The sequence below is a fragment of the Octodon degus genome, unplaced genomic scaffold (genome assembly GCF_000260255.1).
Source record: "Octodon degus isolate 3935 unplaced genomic scaffold, OctDeg1.0 scaffold00072, whole genome shotgun sequence".
Classification (NCBI taxonomy): domain Eukaryota; kingdom Metazoa; phylum Chordata; class Mammalia; order Rodentia; family Octodontidae; genus Octodon; species Octodon degus.
The window spans coordinates 1786517-1800676 of record NW_004524648.1 but is presented as its reverse complement, the minus strand read 5'-3'; the positions used below and the strand labels follow the sequence as shown (position 1 = coordinate 1800676).

The window sequence follows — 14160 nt, the reverse complement described above, 5'->3', positions numbered from 1 at the left end:
TGTGTGTGTGGAACCAGGGATTGAACTTAGGCCCTTGCACTTGCCAGGGAAGTATGAACTGCCCTGAGGCCTCCATGTTGAGAGCCAGCTAGGAGTTCTTTAGACTCAAGGTCTTAGGACTCCAAGGGCTACTGTACATAAGCAACTCCTGTCTTCAAAATTACTAGGAGGGCCCAGGAGATGGCTCAGTAGAATAAGCACTACCCTGGTAAGCACAAGGGTCTGAGTTCAATCCCCAGTTCTGCAAAAAAAAACCCCAACCAATCCATGTGGATAAGAAATATTCAGCTTGGTTTCTTTGGGAGTACATTTAGGTTGATAGGTGTATATGTTTATGATGGAGAATTGGTATCAAAGAATGCATTTTTCAGGGATATAATCAACAGACCTGAACAGTTGGTGTTGCTCAGGCACTGGGAGACCTTGTTATAGTTGCTGTGACTAAGTATGCTGATAATATATATTTTTCTTTTTTATTGTTGTTTTGAGACAGGGTCTCACTATGAAGTTCAAGCTGGTCCTGAGCTTACTTTGTTGCCTAGGCTGGTCTTGAACTTGCAGCGATCCTCTTGCCTCAGCCTCCCAAGTGCTGGGATTACAGGCATGCACCAACAATGCCTCACTTGCAGATAATATTTTTAAAGGAATTACAACCTCTATTCATAATATTATCAACACTGATATCCTATTTTTGGCTACAGGATTTTGTGGGATAACTTGTGTCTTTTTCCTTGGAGCATTCTTGTAGTATAGTAACAGCTCCCCGCTTCTCTCTTTTTTTGACACAGGGTCTTACTATGCAGTTCAGGCTGGCCTTGAGCACACTTTGCAGCCCAGGCTGGTCTCCAGCTTGCGGTTCTCCTGCCTCACCCGAGTGCTGAGATAACAGGCGTGCACCATCACACCTGGCGTAAGAGCTACTTTCTTACACAGTTATGATCCCAAGCCTGAAGAAAATCCCACTAAAGCATAGGCACACACTGTCTTTTACTGGTTTTCATGATAGCGCACGAGGAGTCTCAACATTACCCTCTCACGGAGGACGTCTACAGATTTTTCTGAAGATACCATCATCCTGAATCTAATATTACTCAAGGGTTTAAAAAATTGGATCAGGGAGATGGCTCAGTAGAATAAGTGCTTCCCTGGCAAGCGCAAGGGCCTGAGTTCAATCCCTGGTTCCAGGGGAGAAGGGGGAAATACACACACACACACACACACACACACACACACACTCACACTCTTAGGGATAAAGCATGCATGGTACATGTAACAAAACATATTACATCGAGTTCAAAACCTCAACGTATTTCTAGCAGTTAGAATTAGAAATACTGGAAGAAACTTGAAAGTTGAGTTTAAAAATGTCCTATGCACTCTTTGTAAGAACACACGTGTCAGGTAACAATTTTTGTAAGTTACACGTATTTACTCCCTTTTTTTTTTTTTTTTTTTAAATGTATTTAGTACACAGTCTACAGAGTGTCACTATGTAGATCAGACTCAGTGATTCTCCTGTATTCAGCCTCCCAAGTGCTGGGCTTACAGGCGCATGCCACCATGCCATCTCAATTGAGTCTCAGTGAACCCCTGGGGCGGGGCTGGCATGCACACTGGGGATCAAACCCCCGGCCACAGCACTCTGCCTAAGCAGGCACTTTAGTCCACTGAGCAGTCTGGCCAGCCCTTAGATATATTTACTTTTCTTAAATGTTTTTAGCTAGGTGTAGTGGCCCACACCTGGAATCCTAGGACTTGGGAGGCTGAAGCAGGCGGATGGATGTGAGTTTTGAGGCCAGCCTGGGCTACAAAGTGCGCTCAGGGCCAGCCTCAACTGGATCGTGAGACCCTGTCTCAAGAAGACACACACACTGGGGGCCTGGGATATAGCTCAGTGGCCTAAGTGCCCGTCTGGCAAGTGCAAGGTCCTGATTTCAATTCTTGGTACCACAAAGAAGAGAGAGAGATAAATACAAAATGTTTTTATCTTACTCTTTATGTAAAGATAATCAAATCACACTGATTATTGGAAATTTGAAAATTATAATTACCTATAAAGCTGTAAAAAAAAGGGGGGGTAGGGAGCAATAAAAAAGCTGTAAAAAAAAGAAACTAAATCATCTGTATTGTGGGTGGAAGAAAAAATGAAACACAACTAGCTAAGAGTTGGCAATTGTTGAAGGTGAAAATCGGTATATGAGGTTTGGTTATATTATTCTATTGAGAATCAAGTATGTTTATTTTCCCGCATAACTTAAAAAATTGAAAGAACATGCATTTGATTTCTATGACACAAGTATTGTTGTTACTGTTTTTGGCGGAAGCGGGGATTGAACTCAGGCCTTTGCACTTGCCAGGCAAGCGCTTATTCTATGGAGCTATCTCCCTGGCCCCCATGCATTTGATTTCTAATGATTTTGAACATTTTTCTCCAACTTTAAAAATCAATCATTATGGGGCTGGGGAGATGGCTCAGTGGTCTAAAGCACCTACTTAGAACAAGCTTAGCAAAGCACAGGGACCACGGTTCAATCCCCCAGCACCACATGCCAGCCAGCCCCGCCCCCTGGTGGGCTGAGCTGGACACACACACACACACACACACACATAAAATTTTAAAAAAATCAATCATTAATATTTCTCATTTTCTTTTTTCCTATGATGCTCACCTTCACATATTCATTCGTAAAAGTTCTTTATATTCAAAGACCTACAGTCTCCATGCACTGCAAGTATGTTTCCTGGTTTGCCATTTAACTTCCTCTCTGTTTCAAATGGTTTTTGAGCTTGAAGTGAGTAGGCACAGGTATGTGTTGGCCTTTAGGGACTGCCTAGGGCCTGTCCCAGGTGAGACCTCTCTGGAAAGAACTCTGAGGTTGACCTTGAGCAATGAAACCCAAAGCATAAACATTGTGACAAAGTCACTATGTGGTCACAAAAGACTAAGCAGTATAGGAGAAGTCAGGCTTTCTCTGTGGACACAATAAACTTCTTTATTTTTATTTTTCAGCACCAGAAATTGAGCTCATGACTTTCTGCCTGCCAGGCAGGCACTGTGCTGCTTAGCTATATTCCCAGCTGCAAAATTTACTTTTCAAAATAGCAATACTAACTTGCATTTTATCCTTCAACCTGAAACTGTTCCAGCTGTGAGAGGAGACTGTGCTCAGGGTCAGCTTGCTCACATTTCCTTATTAAGTAATAATACATATAATAATAGCAACCGTTTTTAATATCTACGATTGATATTCTCTTTAAAACATCAAAGCAGCCAGGCATGGTGGCACACGCCTATAGTATCAGTATGTGGAAGGCTGAGGCAGGAGGACTGTCATGAGTCCAAGGCCAGCATAGGTTACACAGTGAGTTCAAGGCTGGCTGGCCTATATAGCTAGACTGTCTCAAAACAAACAAAAAACCCTAAAAGCAACTATATAAAGTACCATTTATCACCTACATTTTTGTCGGTGCTGGGCACTGAAACTATTGCCTCACACATACCACCAAGCAATCTGCTACTGAGCCATAGGCCAGCCCGCCATCCTCAGTTACTAAGTACAAAACTCAAGAGTCAAGGCACTGCCCAAGGTGGGAAAGATCAAATTTAGACTGCAAACCAAGACCAGGGCATAGGCACCAGGCTACACCCCCTCCAGGGAGCCTTAAAAAGCCCTACCTGACACATACTTCAGTCTGCGTCCCAAGGCAGTTCCCCTCCGGCTCTTACCAGGATAACCCACTTGAGATTTCTGACATCCCTTCTGATGTTCTCTCTCTCTCTCTCTCTTTTTTTTTTTTTTTTTTTGTGGGGATGCTGTTTATTTTTGAACCAGGATCCTGCTCTGTATTCCAGGCTGGCTTGAGCTCACTAAGTAGCCAAGGCTGGCCTGGGACTCATGGTGGTCCTCCTGCCTCAGCCTCCTGAGTGCTGGGATTAAGTCTGCTCAGATGCTTTTTTAAATAAACAGGAAAAAAATAAATAAATAAAAATATAAATAAATAAATAAATAACTGAGCAGGGGCTGGGGAGATGGCTCAGTAGAATAAGTGCTTGCCCGGCAAGCACAAGGGCCTGAGTTCAATCCCCGGTTCCACAAAACAAAACAAAACAAAAAGAAAACAAAAAAACAAACCTCCACAGCCCTTGCAAGTGCAAGGTTGTAAGTTTGATTCCCAGTACCCCCTCCCCAAATCTGCCCTGCCCTCAACTACACTTGCCATTCCTTAGATGATCTGACCATGTCCTCCCGGAGTGATGCACACCAGCCTGGGGAACCTCTCCTCACTCTCTAGGGACAGGCCTCCTCCACACCAGCCCCTCCTCAGCTTACTCCTGTGCTGCCTCTGCTGCACCGAATGGCGACTCAGCAGTCATGCTGATGGCAGGCTGGCTGGGGGCTCAGCAGAGTGCCCTAAAGTGGCCTCGAGGGCCTGCTGGAAAGGAAAAACCCAGCTCAGCTGCCAAGGAGGAAGCCGGAGCTGTGCTCCAACGGCAGATGCCAGGGAAACAATCGGCACAGGCTGCTTCCGGACTCACGGGGGGCAAGGCAGGCCCCTCTCCGGCTCTCAGGTTCTTCTCTCAGCTGCCCTGTCACCTCTGCTCTGCTAGGCCTCCACGCAGGCCTCACTCACTCGGGGACACTGCGATGACTCATGCCCTCTCAGTCCCCGGCTATGCTGTAAACAGGCCAGGCTGCAAGGACAACAGCAGCTGCAGGCAGCCCCTCCCCTGGCATCCTGGCCACTGGGCAGGAGTGTGCAGAGGCCAAGGCTGAGACAGAGAGGATGCACTGTCCTCCTTGGGGGGTCCTGAGGGGTCTACATGTATGTGCCCCTCCCCAGGAGCACTAGGGCAGGCTGTGGGACTTGTGACAGGCAGGGACAGGTGGCCACTGTGTAGTGTCCAGGACAGTGACTTTTCAAATCCATGGCCTCTCCAGCACAGCAGTCCTGAGGGAGCCGCCACGTGCAGCCTGGGTGAGGGGCTGACATTCTGACCTCGTCCTCAGGTGGCTGGTGACACACCCCAAACTCTGCACAGAGCATGTGGGCCAGGATCCAGGTACTAGTCTGGACAAGTGAACTCAGCAAAGCTGGGCTGTTCCCTAATCCAAACAACCAGCGCCTCTCAGCACACGCTGCCCAGGAGAAGGTCCTTGTGGTCACCTTTCCACTTCACTGCCGGAGGGGTGGAGCAGGAAGGCCCCTCCCTCCTCACCTGCGGGGCCCAGCCCTGCTGCTGCCCCCACTGAGTCTCCGTCTACTCCCACGTGTCATGTGCTATGGCAGATTCATGAGGTGGAACCTTCTGTTGGGCCACTTTTTCCCAAGCCAGTAGCAGTCAGCTGACTGCCCTGGATTCCCAAGGCACAGAGGAAAGCAGAGGGAAGCAAAGGACTGAACCAGCTGCAGGCACCAGGACAGTCCTACCTGTAGTCACCTGGCCTCCTCAGAGGAGTCAGGCAGCACTTTGAGACCCTCCACTGAATGAACTTGAGGTCTACAGAGCAGACCTCAACAATGGACTCACAAGGCCGCAAATTTGTGAAGTCAGAGCCAGGAACACTACATGGTGGCCACCTGTCCCTATCTGTCACCAGTCCCACAGCTTGTCCTGGGAGCTCCTGGGGAGAGGCACATCCACGTGGACCTCCAAGAAACACTGAAACTAGGGTATTCATTGGCTTTCTGTCCTTCTGGCAGGTATATAAAGAAGCATGTTTATTCTATTCTCTTCAAACTCTGATCCAAATCCTGGAGGATCTTTTCACTCTCAGGCTTAAAGTCAGACTCAGGGCATTCTTCCCCAAGAAGCCTGGCAACAGTCTGTAACCGTCTTCTGTGAGGGTTTCAACTCCAACTCCCTATCCCAGCCACACTCAGAGGGTCAGAGTAATGAAGTGGAAAAGATACGTTCACGCTTTTGGGCAGCATCTGCTCCCATCTCTAAGCAACCAGGCCCTGGATTGCAGGGTGGCGACCCAATGCCGCCGCCTCTGCCGCCCACCAGTGTTTGTGCTCCAGCTGATGAAGCGAGTTAAAGGGTTGTACAAACTCAAGACGCTGAACAAACAGACCAGAGTGTGCTGAGCAGATGTCCAGAGGGAAGCTGCAGCTCCACACCATGGAGTATGCTGACCCATGGGCTGGCCTGGCACCCTTCCCCAGGACCCAGGATACAGGGACCCAAGAGAGCCAGCCCTGGCTGCTGGGTAGTCCACCAGGCATGAGACCCACCCTCACCTTCTAAACCTCCATTCCAAATGGAAGAATCATCTATGAGTGATGAATGTTTCGGCTCCAGGAGAAGGCTACTGGCCATTTCCTCCTAGGCCACAGGGAAAAGCCATTTAGCTAATTTGAAGCCCCCTTTCTACCATTGAGGTGATAGCCCACCTCTGGGTATATTTATTTTTTATTTTATTTTTATTTTTTTATTTTTTGGTGGAACTGGGGATTGAACTCAGGCCCTTGAGCTTGCCAGGGAAGCGCTTATTCCACTGAGCCATCTCCCCGGCCCCGGGGTATATTTATTATACTGTACCCTGTACTACATAAAACCTTAGGACTCAGAAAGTCCCTAAATTGCTAAGACATGGTAGTGCATGCCTGTAATCCTAGCACTCAGGAAGCTGAGGTAGGAGGAGTGCCATGAGTTTGAGGCCAGTCTGGGATACACAGTGAATTCAAGACCAGCTTGATCTACAATAGTGAGACCCTGTCTCAAAAAAGTCCCCAAATTTGGGCATCCACGGCACTGTATTCCCTTAGAGTCCCAGCTCATCAAGGAGCAATGATTCACAGCCCTACGATAGCATGAGAGATTTGATTTAGGAAGCTCTTAATCATGACCCTGAAGACTCCTTCGACCTCAAAACAAGAACATGGGTGGGAGACACATACAGAGAGTGCCATTGTGTGGCTAGCTGTCTCTGGGAGCCGCTCCTGAAAGTTCTGCTTTTTAAAGGCCTGGGCTGTGTCAGAGCAAGATTCAGCCCCGCTCAGCAGAAGCCCCTGCCAGCCAGGAGTGTTGCCCAACAGCTCTGGCCTGTCCTCGCTGACCTGCTTCCCATTCCCCTTTTGGGGTCTGTTCTCATGAGATCAGGCCTCATGGGACAGGGGAATGTCTAAGGATATCCCTGCAGGCCAGAAAGGGGTGGGAGGAGGTGACTTCAGAAGTGTGTAGAGAGCTGGCCTAAGCAACTGAGGACTGGGGGTGGGGTGACAGCGGCTCTTGGTGACTACAGCAGTAGTCTGGAGCTTCCAGACCAAAGGCTGACAACTTTTTTCCATAAAGGACCAGAGAGTAAATATTTCAGACTTTGTGGCCATATGGTCTCTGTCATGACCACCATAGCACAGAGGCAGCCAGAGATAGCGTGTGGACAAATAAGCCTTGTGAGGTCCCCACAGGACTTTATCACAACAGGCTGCAGTCTCGAGTTGGCCTCGGGGTGGTGATTTGCTGATCTCTACTGTAGATCCAGGATGGAGACCTGAGAGGACAGGTCATCTGCCTCCCATGCAGCAGATCCTCAGTAGCCAAGTGCTTTAAAGGATGACCAGATAGTCCCGCTGCCTGCTTACCATCAAAGCTAAAGACTTTTTGCCTCCTCTGAAGAGGAAAGCCAGGCACTCAGAGACCCTCCCATGAGCCTCAGCTTCACGCTAGCTGGGCAGAAGGATTCAGTGGACAGGCCCTAAAGCAAGATGCCCTGAGGCAGGCTGAGACAGCAAGCTTTCGTGCAGAATTTCCACAGGGTCCACAGCTCTCCTCAATTTATTCATGGACCACGCAAAGGGCCAAAAACCCCTAGGGTGCAATCCCTCGCTCAATTAAAAAGAGAACTAGTTCCTTTGTATTTGAAAAAGCTCTTAGAAACTGTTAAAAAAGAAAAATGGTTGTTAAAAACCTGTAGAAAAATAGACAAATGACACTAAGAATTTATAAGATAAAAAAAAAAAAGATACAAATGGCTAAAAAAGAGGTTAAAGGATGCTTCTGAAATAATTTTTAAAAAATCACAGTATATCCTTTTTCACAAAGTCTGAGTAATACTTAAATAAAGATGAATGAATGGTCATGGAGGGAGATGGAAAAGAAGGCACTTTCAGACATGCTAGTAGGATTGTGCTACTGTATTACCGTTTTAGGAGGCCATTTAACAGCACATATTAAATTTTAAAACATGCTTAGGCTGTGGCCCAGCAATTCCACTTCCAGGAATTTATTTTATTGAAATACAGAGACAGGGAAATTCACCTCAACAGGATCCATAAATTGCAGAAATTCAAAACTACACCTAACCAGCACCGCTAGGATGCTGGTTGCATAAATTACACTACATCTATATTATAAATTAACACAGAACTGTTTAATAATGAGGGAGATCTCTAGAGTTTAAAATAAGGTAGAGATAATTCAGCTCAGTAGAATTAGTGCTTGCCTGGTAAGCGCAAGGGCCTGAGTTCAATCCTGGTTCCATCAAAAATAAATAAATAAATAAATAAATAAATAAAAATAAAAAATAAATGAATAAATAAAATAAGGTAGAATTCTGAGTCTGGGAGATAGTTCAGCAGTGTAAGCACATGGCTGGCAAGAGCAAGGTCCTGAGTTTGACCCCTGATACAAAAAAAAAAAAAAAAAAAAGGTAGACTTGTAAATACTGCTGGGAAAAAAAATCTAAAAGATACATTAAGTGGAAAGATACATTAAGTGTAGTCCAGGTGGCCTAGAACTCATGGTGGTCCTCCTGCCTCAGCCTCCCAAGTGCTAGGATTACAGCCATACCACAAAAATCATAAAAAAGAAAAATAAATAAATAAAAATAAGAAAAGTACATGTACGGGCCTATTGCCTGCTCTGAATTTTTTTTTTTTTTTTTTTTTTAAGATAAGTTCATAGTTCACTTTTAAGCTTTTTTAGAAGGGGACTTACAAAGTATGGTGCTTTTTATATATTTAATCTACATGTGTGTATGTTACTAGGGACAGAACCAGGATCTCAAGAACGCTGGGCAAGGGCTCCCCTACTTTCCCTTACCCTAACCCCTCTTATCTTCTGCTTTATTACAAAAAAAAGCATTTCTGTATTTTGGAGCTTAAATTTCTCAAATTCCAGAGCCATTTTGTTCTTTTACCCCTGAAATTCAGACCTGCTGCCACAGAACCCCAGCATGACTAAAATAGCGGAGACGATGCCAGTTTCATTTTTCACCTGGATGCATGGGTGGGTGGTTTTCACCCTGAAGAACAAACAGAACCACAACTCTGTTTCACAATTTACACAATTTAGGGGAACCTGGACATATGATGGTGAACATTTCTTAACAGTTTTAACATGTTTTCCTCTAGGAATTTGGAGGGAGGATGTATCTATTTTTTTCTTTTAAATCTACCTGTAAAAGAATCTAAACAAATGTGCCCAAAAGAATATGTGTCTCTCCCTGACCCCAACACAAAGTAACCAAGTCCTCGCCTTCAGGGGTGTCAGGGACGCCTCATGGATCCCCACCTCAGAACACAGCGCACTTACTGGCCCGGCTCTGTTCACCTACCACAGACTGCAGTGAACTTTTCACGTCCACAGACCTGGGCCCACTTGCTGAACTGAGTTAGCAAGGCACAGCAGAGAAGAGGGCAGGAGAGGGACCTTGGGCCTGGAATCTGGTATGCAGCCTGCAGGCGATCACCCAGATGCCAGCACCTCTCCTAGCTCCTTATCAAAGGACTAGAAGTCCCACAGCTCCCTTAGAACAAAACACAGGCTCTTCAACAGCATGACTCACCAGCAAAAAGGGAAATCAGAAACCAGAGTGCAAACAGGTAATGGTACATACTGTGTTCTGAGAACAACTTCGTGGTAAACTAAGGCAATGAGATTTCCCTGTTGGGCAGAAGGCCACTACTCTTAGTGCCTTCCCAGCTCTGAATGGCACCCTCGCCTGACCCAGAGGCATGCACAGAGCTCCTTTTCTCCTTTTCTTCCCTCCAGGGCACACATTTTTGTTCCCACGGCTCCTCCTTCAAAAGCAAACCCTCCCCACAACCTCATTTTGTGATATCTTGTTAGCCCCAAGAAAGGGGCACATAGTATGGTGAGAAAACACCATTCTCTCCAGAACCAGGCTTCTTTTGTTTCCCTTCTTTTTCTTTCCTTCTTTACTCCTTTACCACTGAACCACACACACTAGCCTACTGCTCTGGCACTTAAGAAAACCAAGAAGAGACCCCACATGGGTGTTCCTGAGTCTGTCCCTCAATTCTGGGCAAAGGCAAAGGTTGGAGGTGAGGAGATTCAAGGGAGGTTTGTTTTTTGGTTAGCCAGCACTCCCAAAGACACTGGTGATGAAAAGCAAAAGTGGGCAGCAGGCTTTTCCTTGTGGCTCCTGTTTTCCTTCTGCAAACGGTTAGTAGACTGTCTCCTTAGTGCTGGGGCCTAGGCGAGGAGGGAGGGGCCCAGGCACCCTAACAGCCACACCCTGCTGCCAGCAGGGCCTCCCAGCCTGACAGGCTAGGATTGGCTTTGTTGTCATCCCTTCCCTTTTTGGGACATTTAGGATTCTATAGGTGAATGGAAGCCAAGGCAGTGTGCATCAACAAAAGCTTCCTGAAATTCACAAGCAGATTACTGAGAACAGAAACAAAAAGAAAACGGGGATACTCACTGTTAATGAAGTGAAGGTCATGCACATCCCACCAAAGCCATTCAGAGCCAGGGCGATGAAGATGAGCACAGAGAGAGCTGTGGGGAAGCAGTCGTAAGTGGGAGCCACAGCTGAGCTTCAGCAAGGCCACTGGGCTTAGTGTCTGATACCTACCTAGGAGGGGAAAGTGCCTGGCTTGCCCTCCTCCCCTGGCCTACCTCACACATTTGAACTCTTGCAAAAGGCAAGCGCTCAGCCTCCTTTCTACACTAACCTACCTGCAGGCAAGAGGCCTAAAGGACCTGCTTCACTAAAAGCAAAAAACCGAGGTTTCCAAAAATCAGTAAGAGGATTGGGGATATAGCTTAGTGGCACAAGTGCCTGCCTGGCTAGCGTAAGGACTTGATTTTAATCCCACGTGCTGTGCTAGGCCCCGGAACCCCAGGTGGTGCACACCTGTAATTCCAGCACTGGGGAGGCTGAGACAGGAGGATCACTGTGAGTCTGAATTGCATAGCAAGACCCTGTATTAAATTAAATAAAATAAAAATAAATTTAAAAAAACAATCAGTAGATGAGCCTGGCTACAATTCCGGGGAGGTCCAGGTCCTATTTTGGTGTTTGTTCTCAAAGTCTTTGAACCAACAGCTCCCTTATTTATTTATTTAATATATTTGGTTGTTTCAGGGTCTCACTACGCAGCTTGGAGTCATGGTGATCCTCCTGTTTTCAGCCTTTCCAGTGCTGGGGTAACAGATGTGAGCCACCACGCCTGCATTCTGGCCAGCTCAGCCCACCCTGGGGACAAGGCCGGTGCCAGCATGTGGTGCCAAAGATCAAACCACAGTCCCTGTGCTTGCCTAAGTGCTTTAGTCTGCTGAGCTATCTCGACAGCCCTAGCCCCCATATTTAAAGCACTGACCTGGGTTGCCTTGCAAAGGTTCAGCTCACAACTTTTGTACCCACAGAGGCCCAGGAACCTGCAGCCAGCCCAGTTCCTAGAGCTTGTCTCACTGGCTGACATCAGTGAGGCCATCAGGAAGTGGCTGGCTTGAAGAGGACATGGAGTTCTGCACATGCTGGGGCTCCTCTAAACACCTATATGGGGTGATTCCTCTCTTTCTTGGCCACCCATGTGAGATAAGCAATCACCAGAGGCCTAACAAGTATCCCCTCTAGCTTGAGCAGGGAGTGCCAGGCCCCACTACACAGTATCCAACAGCTGGTGGGCCAGGGCGCACCCCTGGGGGGTCTCTCCCTGTTCTTTGACAAAAGAGTGGAGGAAAGGCAAGGCAGACTCACAGTTTGGGTTACTTGCTCCATACGCAATCAGCAAGCAGGAGACAGCAAAGCAGGCACTAAAACCAAGCAGAAATAGCACATGATCTTAGAAGTTACCAATTGCTACTAAGTGTGTTATCATTTAAGGGTGTTTACTCTGTGTTCTTTCAGAACACTTACAATCATTTGATTAAACAATCCCAGGAACTACGGGTGGCACATGTCTGTAATCCCAGACCTCTGGGAGGCAGAACAATCACAAACTTCAGCCCAGGCTAGGCAATTTAGCGACTGAACAAGATCCTTTTTCAAAATAAAAAGCGGCTGGGGATGTAGCTCAGTGTGAAGGTCCTGGGTTCAATCCCTTGTACTACAAACAAATAAAATTTAAATTTTTTAAAAGTCCTGGAGAAGGCTGGCCAGATAGCCCAGCTGATTAAAGTGCCTGTTTAGGCAGAGTACAGCAGCTGAGGTTTGATCCCTGGTGCACAGTGCAGTGCTGGTCCTGCTCCCCAGGCATGCTGAAACTTGATTGAGACTGGACACGATGGCATGCACCTGTAATCCCAGTGCTTAGGAGGCTCAAAACAGGAGAATCACTACGAGTCTGATCTACGTAGTGAGACCCTGTAGACCCTGTACTAAATAAATAAATAAATAAATAAATAAATAAACTGGGGATTGCTAAGAAGAATGGCCCCTACTTGCTGATAAGGCAAAAAAAATTATTATTATTATTATTTATTTATTTATTTATTTATTTATTTTGTGGAACCAGGGATTGAACTCGGGCCCTTGTGCTTGCCAGGCAAGCGCTTATGCTACTGAGCTATCTCCCCAGCCCCCCAAAAAATATTATTGAAAGAAAAACAAAACCAAAAAAAAATGCTGGGCATTGCGGCACATGCCTATAATCCTAGCATTTGGGAGGCTGAGGAAGAAAGACTGTCATGAGTCCAAGGCTAACCTAGGATATATAGTGAGTTCAAGGCTAGCCTGAACTACATAGCAAGACCCTGTCAAAAAACAAACAATAAGGGGGGAGGGGGGAAGGAGAGAGGAAAAGGAAGGAAAAGGGAGAAAGAGGGAGAGACAGGGAGAGAGGAGGAGAGAGGGAGAGAGAGAGAGAGAACAAAAAGAAAAAACAAATTTTTCTAAGGTTTTCTGCCAAGTAAGAGAGAAAGTTGGAATCAAAGTCCCCCAGCCAGATCTCATAAACCCCACACTAGGCTGCTGCACAGGAGAGGAACAAGGCTCCGAAGCAATGAAAAACACAAGCATTCCTCAGGTTCCAGAGTCTGCTCAGCCAGGGATGCCCCCAGGAGAAATCAGGGAAATGGCCGGCTGGCTACTCCCAAAGCCCCTCCGCTTGGCTGTGCCCTGTTCTGCTCTCTGAAGAGCGAGTAGAACTGACCCCTCAACCTATTCCCTTCAGTCACTGCCCCCCATCCTGTGAGCAGGCCCCTGTAAAGTTCCAATGGGAACAGGGAGGGGGCAGACCTGAGAGCCCAGCTGAGGGAGAACTGACCCGAACCTGACAGCTGGAGCATTAGAGATGGGAACCCGGGGGCACACAAGGTGACCCATTGGGGTGCTAATATATTAGGACAGGAATGGCAAACCTTTCACAGACCAAGTGCCAAACTGCAACTCAAAACTCGTGTATCAGAGTGCTAACACTGCAATTAAATCTGAATGCTGAAGTTTTAGTTTAGAAAAAACAACTCTACATTAACATCTTTATTTATTTATCTATTTTTATTTTTTCTTTTGGTGGAACCAGTGATTGGACTCAGGTCCTTGTTCTACTGAGCCATCTCCCCGGCCCATTGTTTTTTTAAATTTTTATTTTTTTTAAATTTTTTTTGGCAGAACTGGGGATTGAACTCAGGCCCTTGCGCTTGCCAGGGAAGCACTTAATCCACTGAGCCATCTCTCTGGCCCCTCAACATCTTTTTTTTTTTATTTGTGTATTTAGTACAGGGCCTACAGGGTCTCACTATACAGATCTGCCTCATTGTGATCCTCCTGTTTTCAGCCTCTCAGGCCCTGGTATTATAGGTGCGACCCACCACGTCCAGTCTCAATCAAATCTCAGTGCGCCCCAGGGGCAGGGCCTGCATGGATACCATGCTGGGGATTGAACCTGAGTCTCTGAGACGGCCTAAGCAGGCACTTTAATTCACTGAGCTATCTGGCCAACCCTTACATCAACATATTTCGTCCTAAA

At 46.7% G+C, this 14160-nt stretch overlaps 1 protein-coding gene across 3 annotated transcripts in view; it reads right to left on the bottom strand.

Annotated features, from left to right (window-relative positions):
- Positions 1-14160, bottom strand: part of Slc43a2 (solute carrier family 43 member 2) — a 48765-nt gene that overhangs the window by 22851 nt on the left and 11754 nt on the right. For all 3 annotated transcript variants that reach the window (XM_023719900.1, XM_023719901.1, XM_004635347.3), the window contains 2 exons: positions 11952-12007; positions 10671-10747 (listed from right to left, as the gene is read on the bottom strand). In XM_023719900.1, the coding sequence (XP_023575668.1) occupies positions 10671-10747; positions 11952-12007 (133 nt within the window). The remainder of the gene's footprint in view (positions 1-10670; positions 10748-11951; positions 12008-14160) is intronic.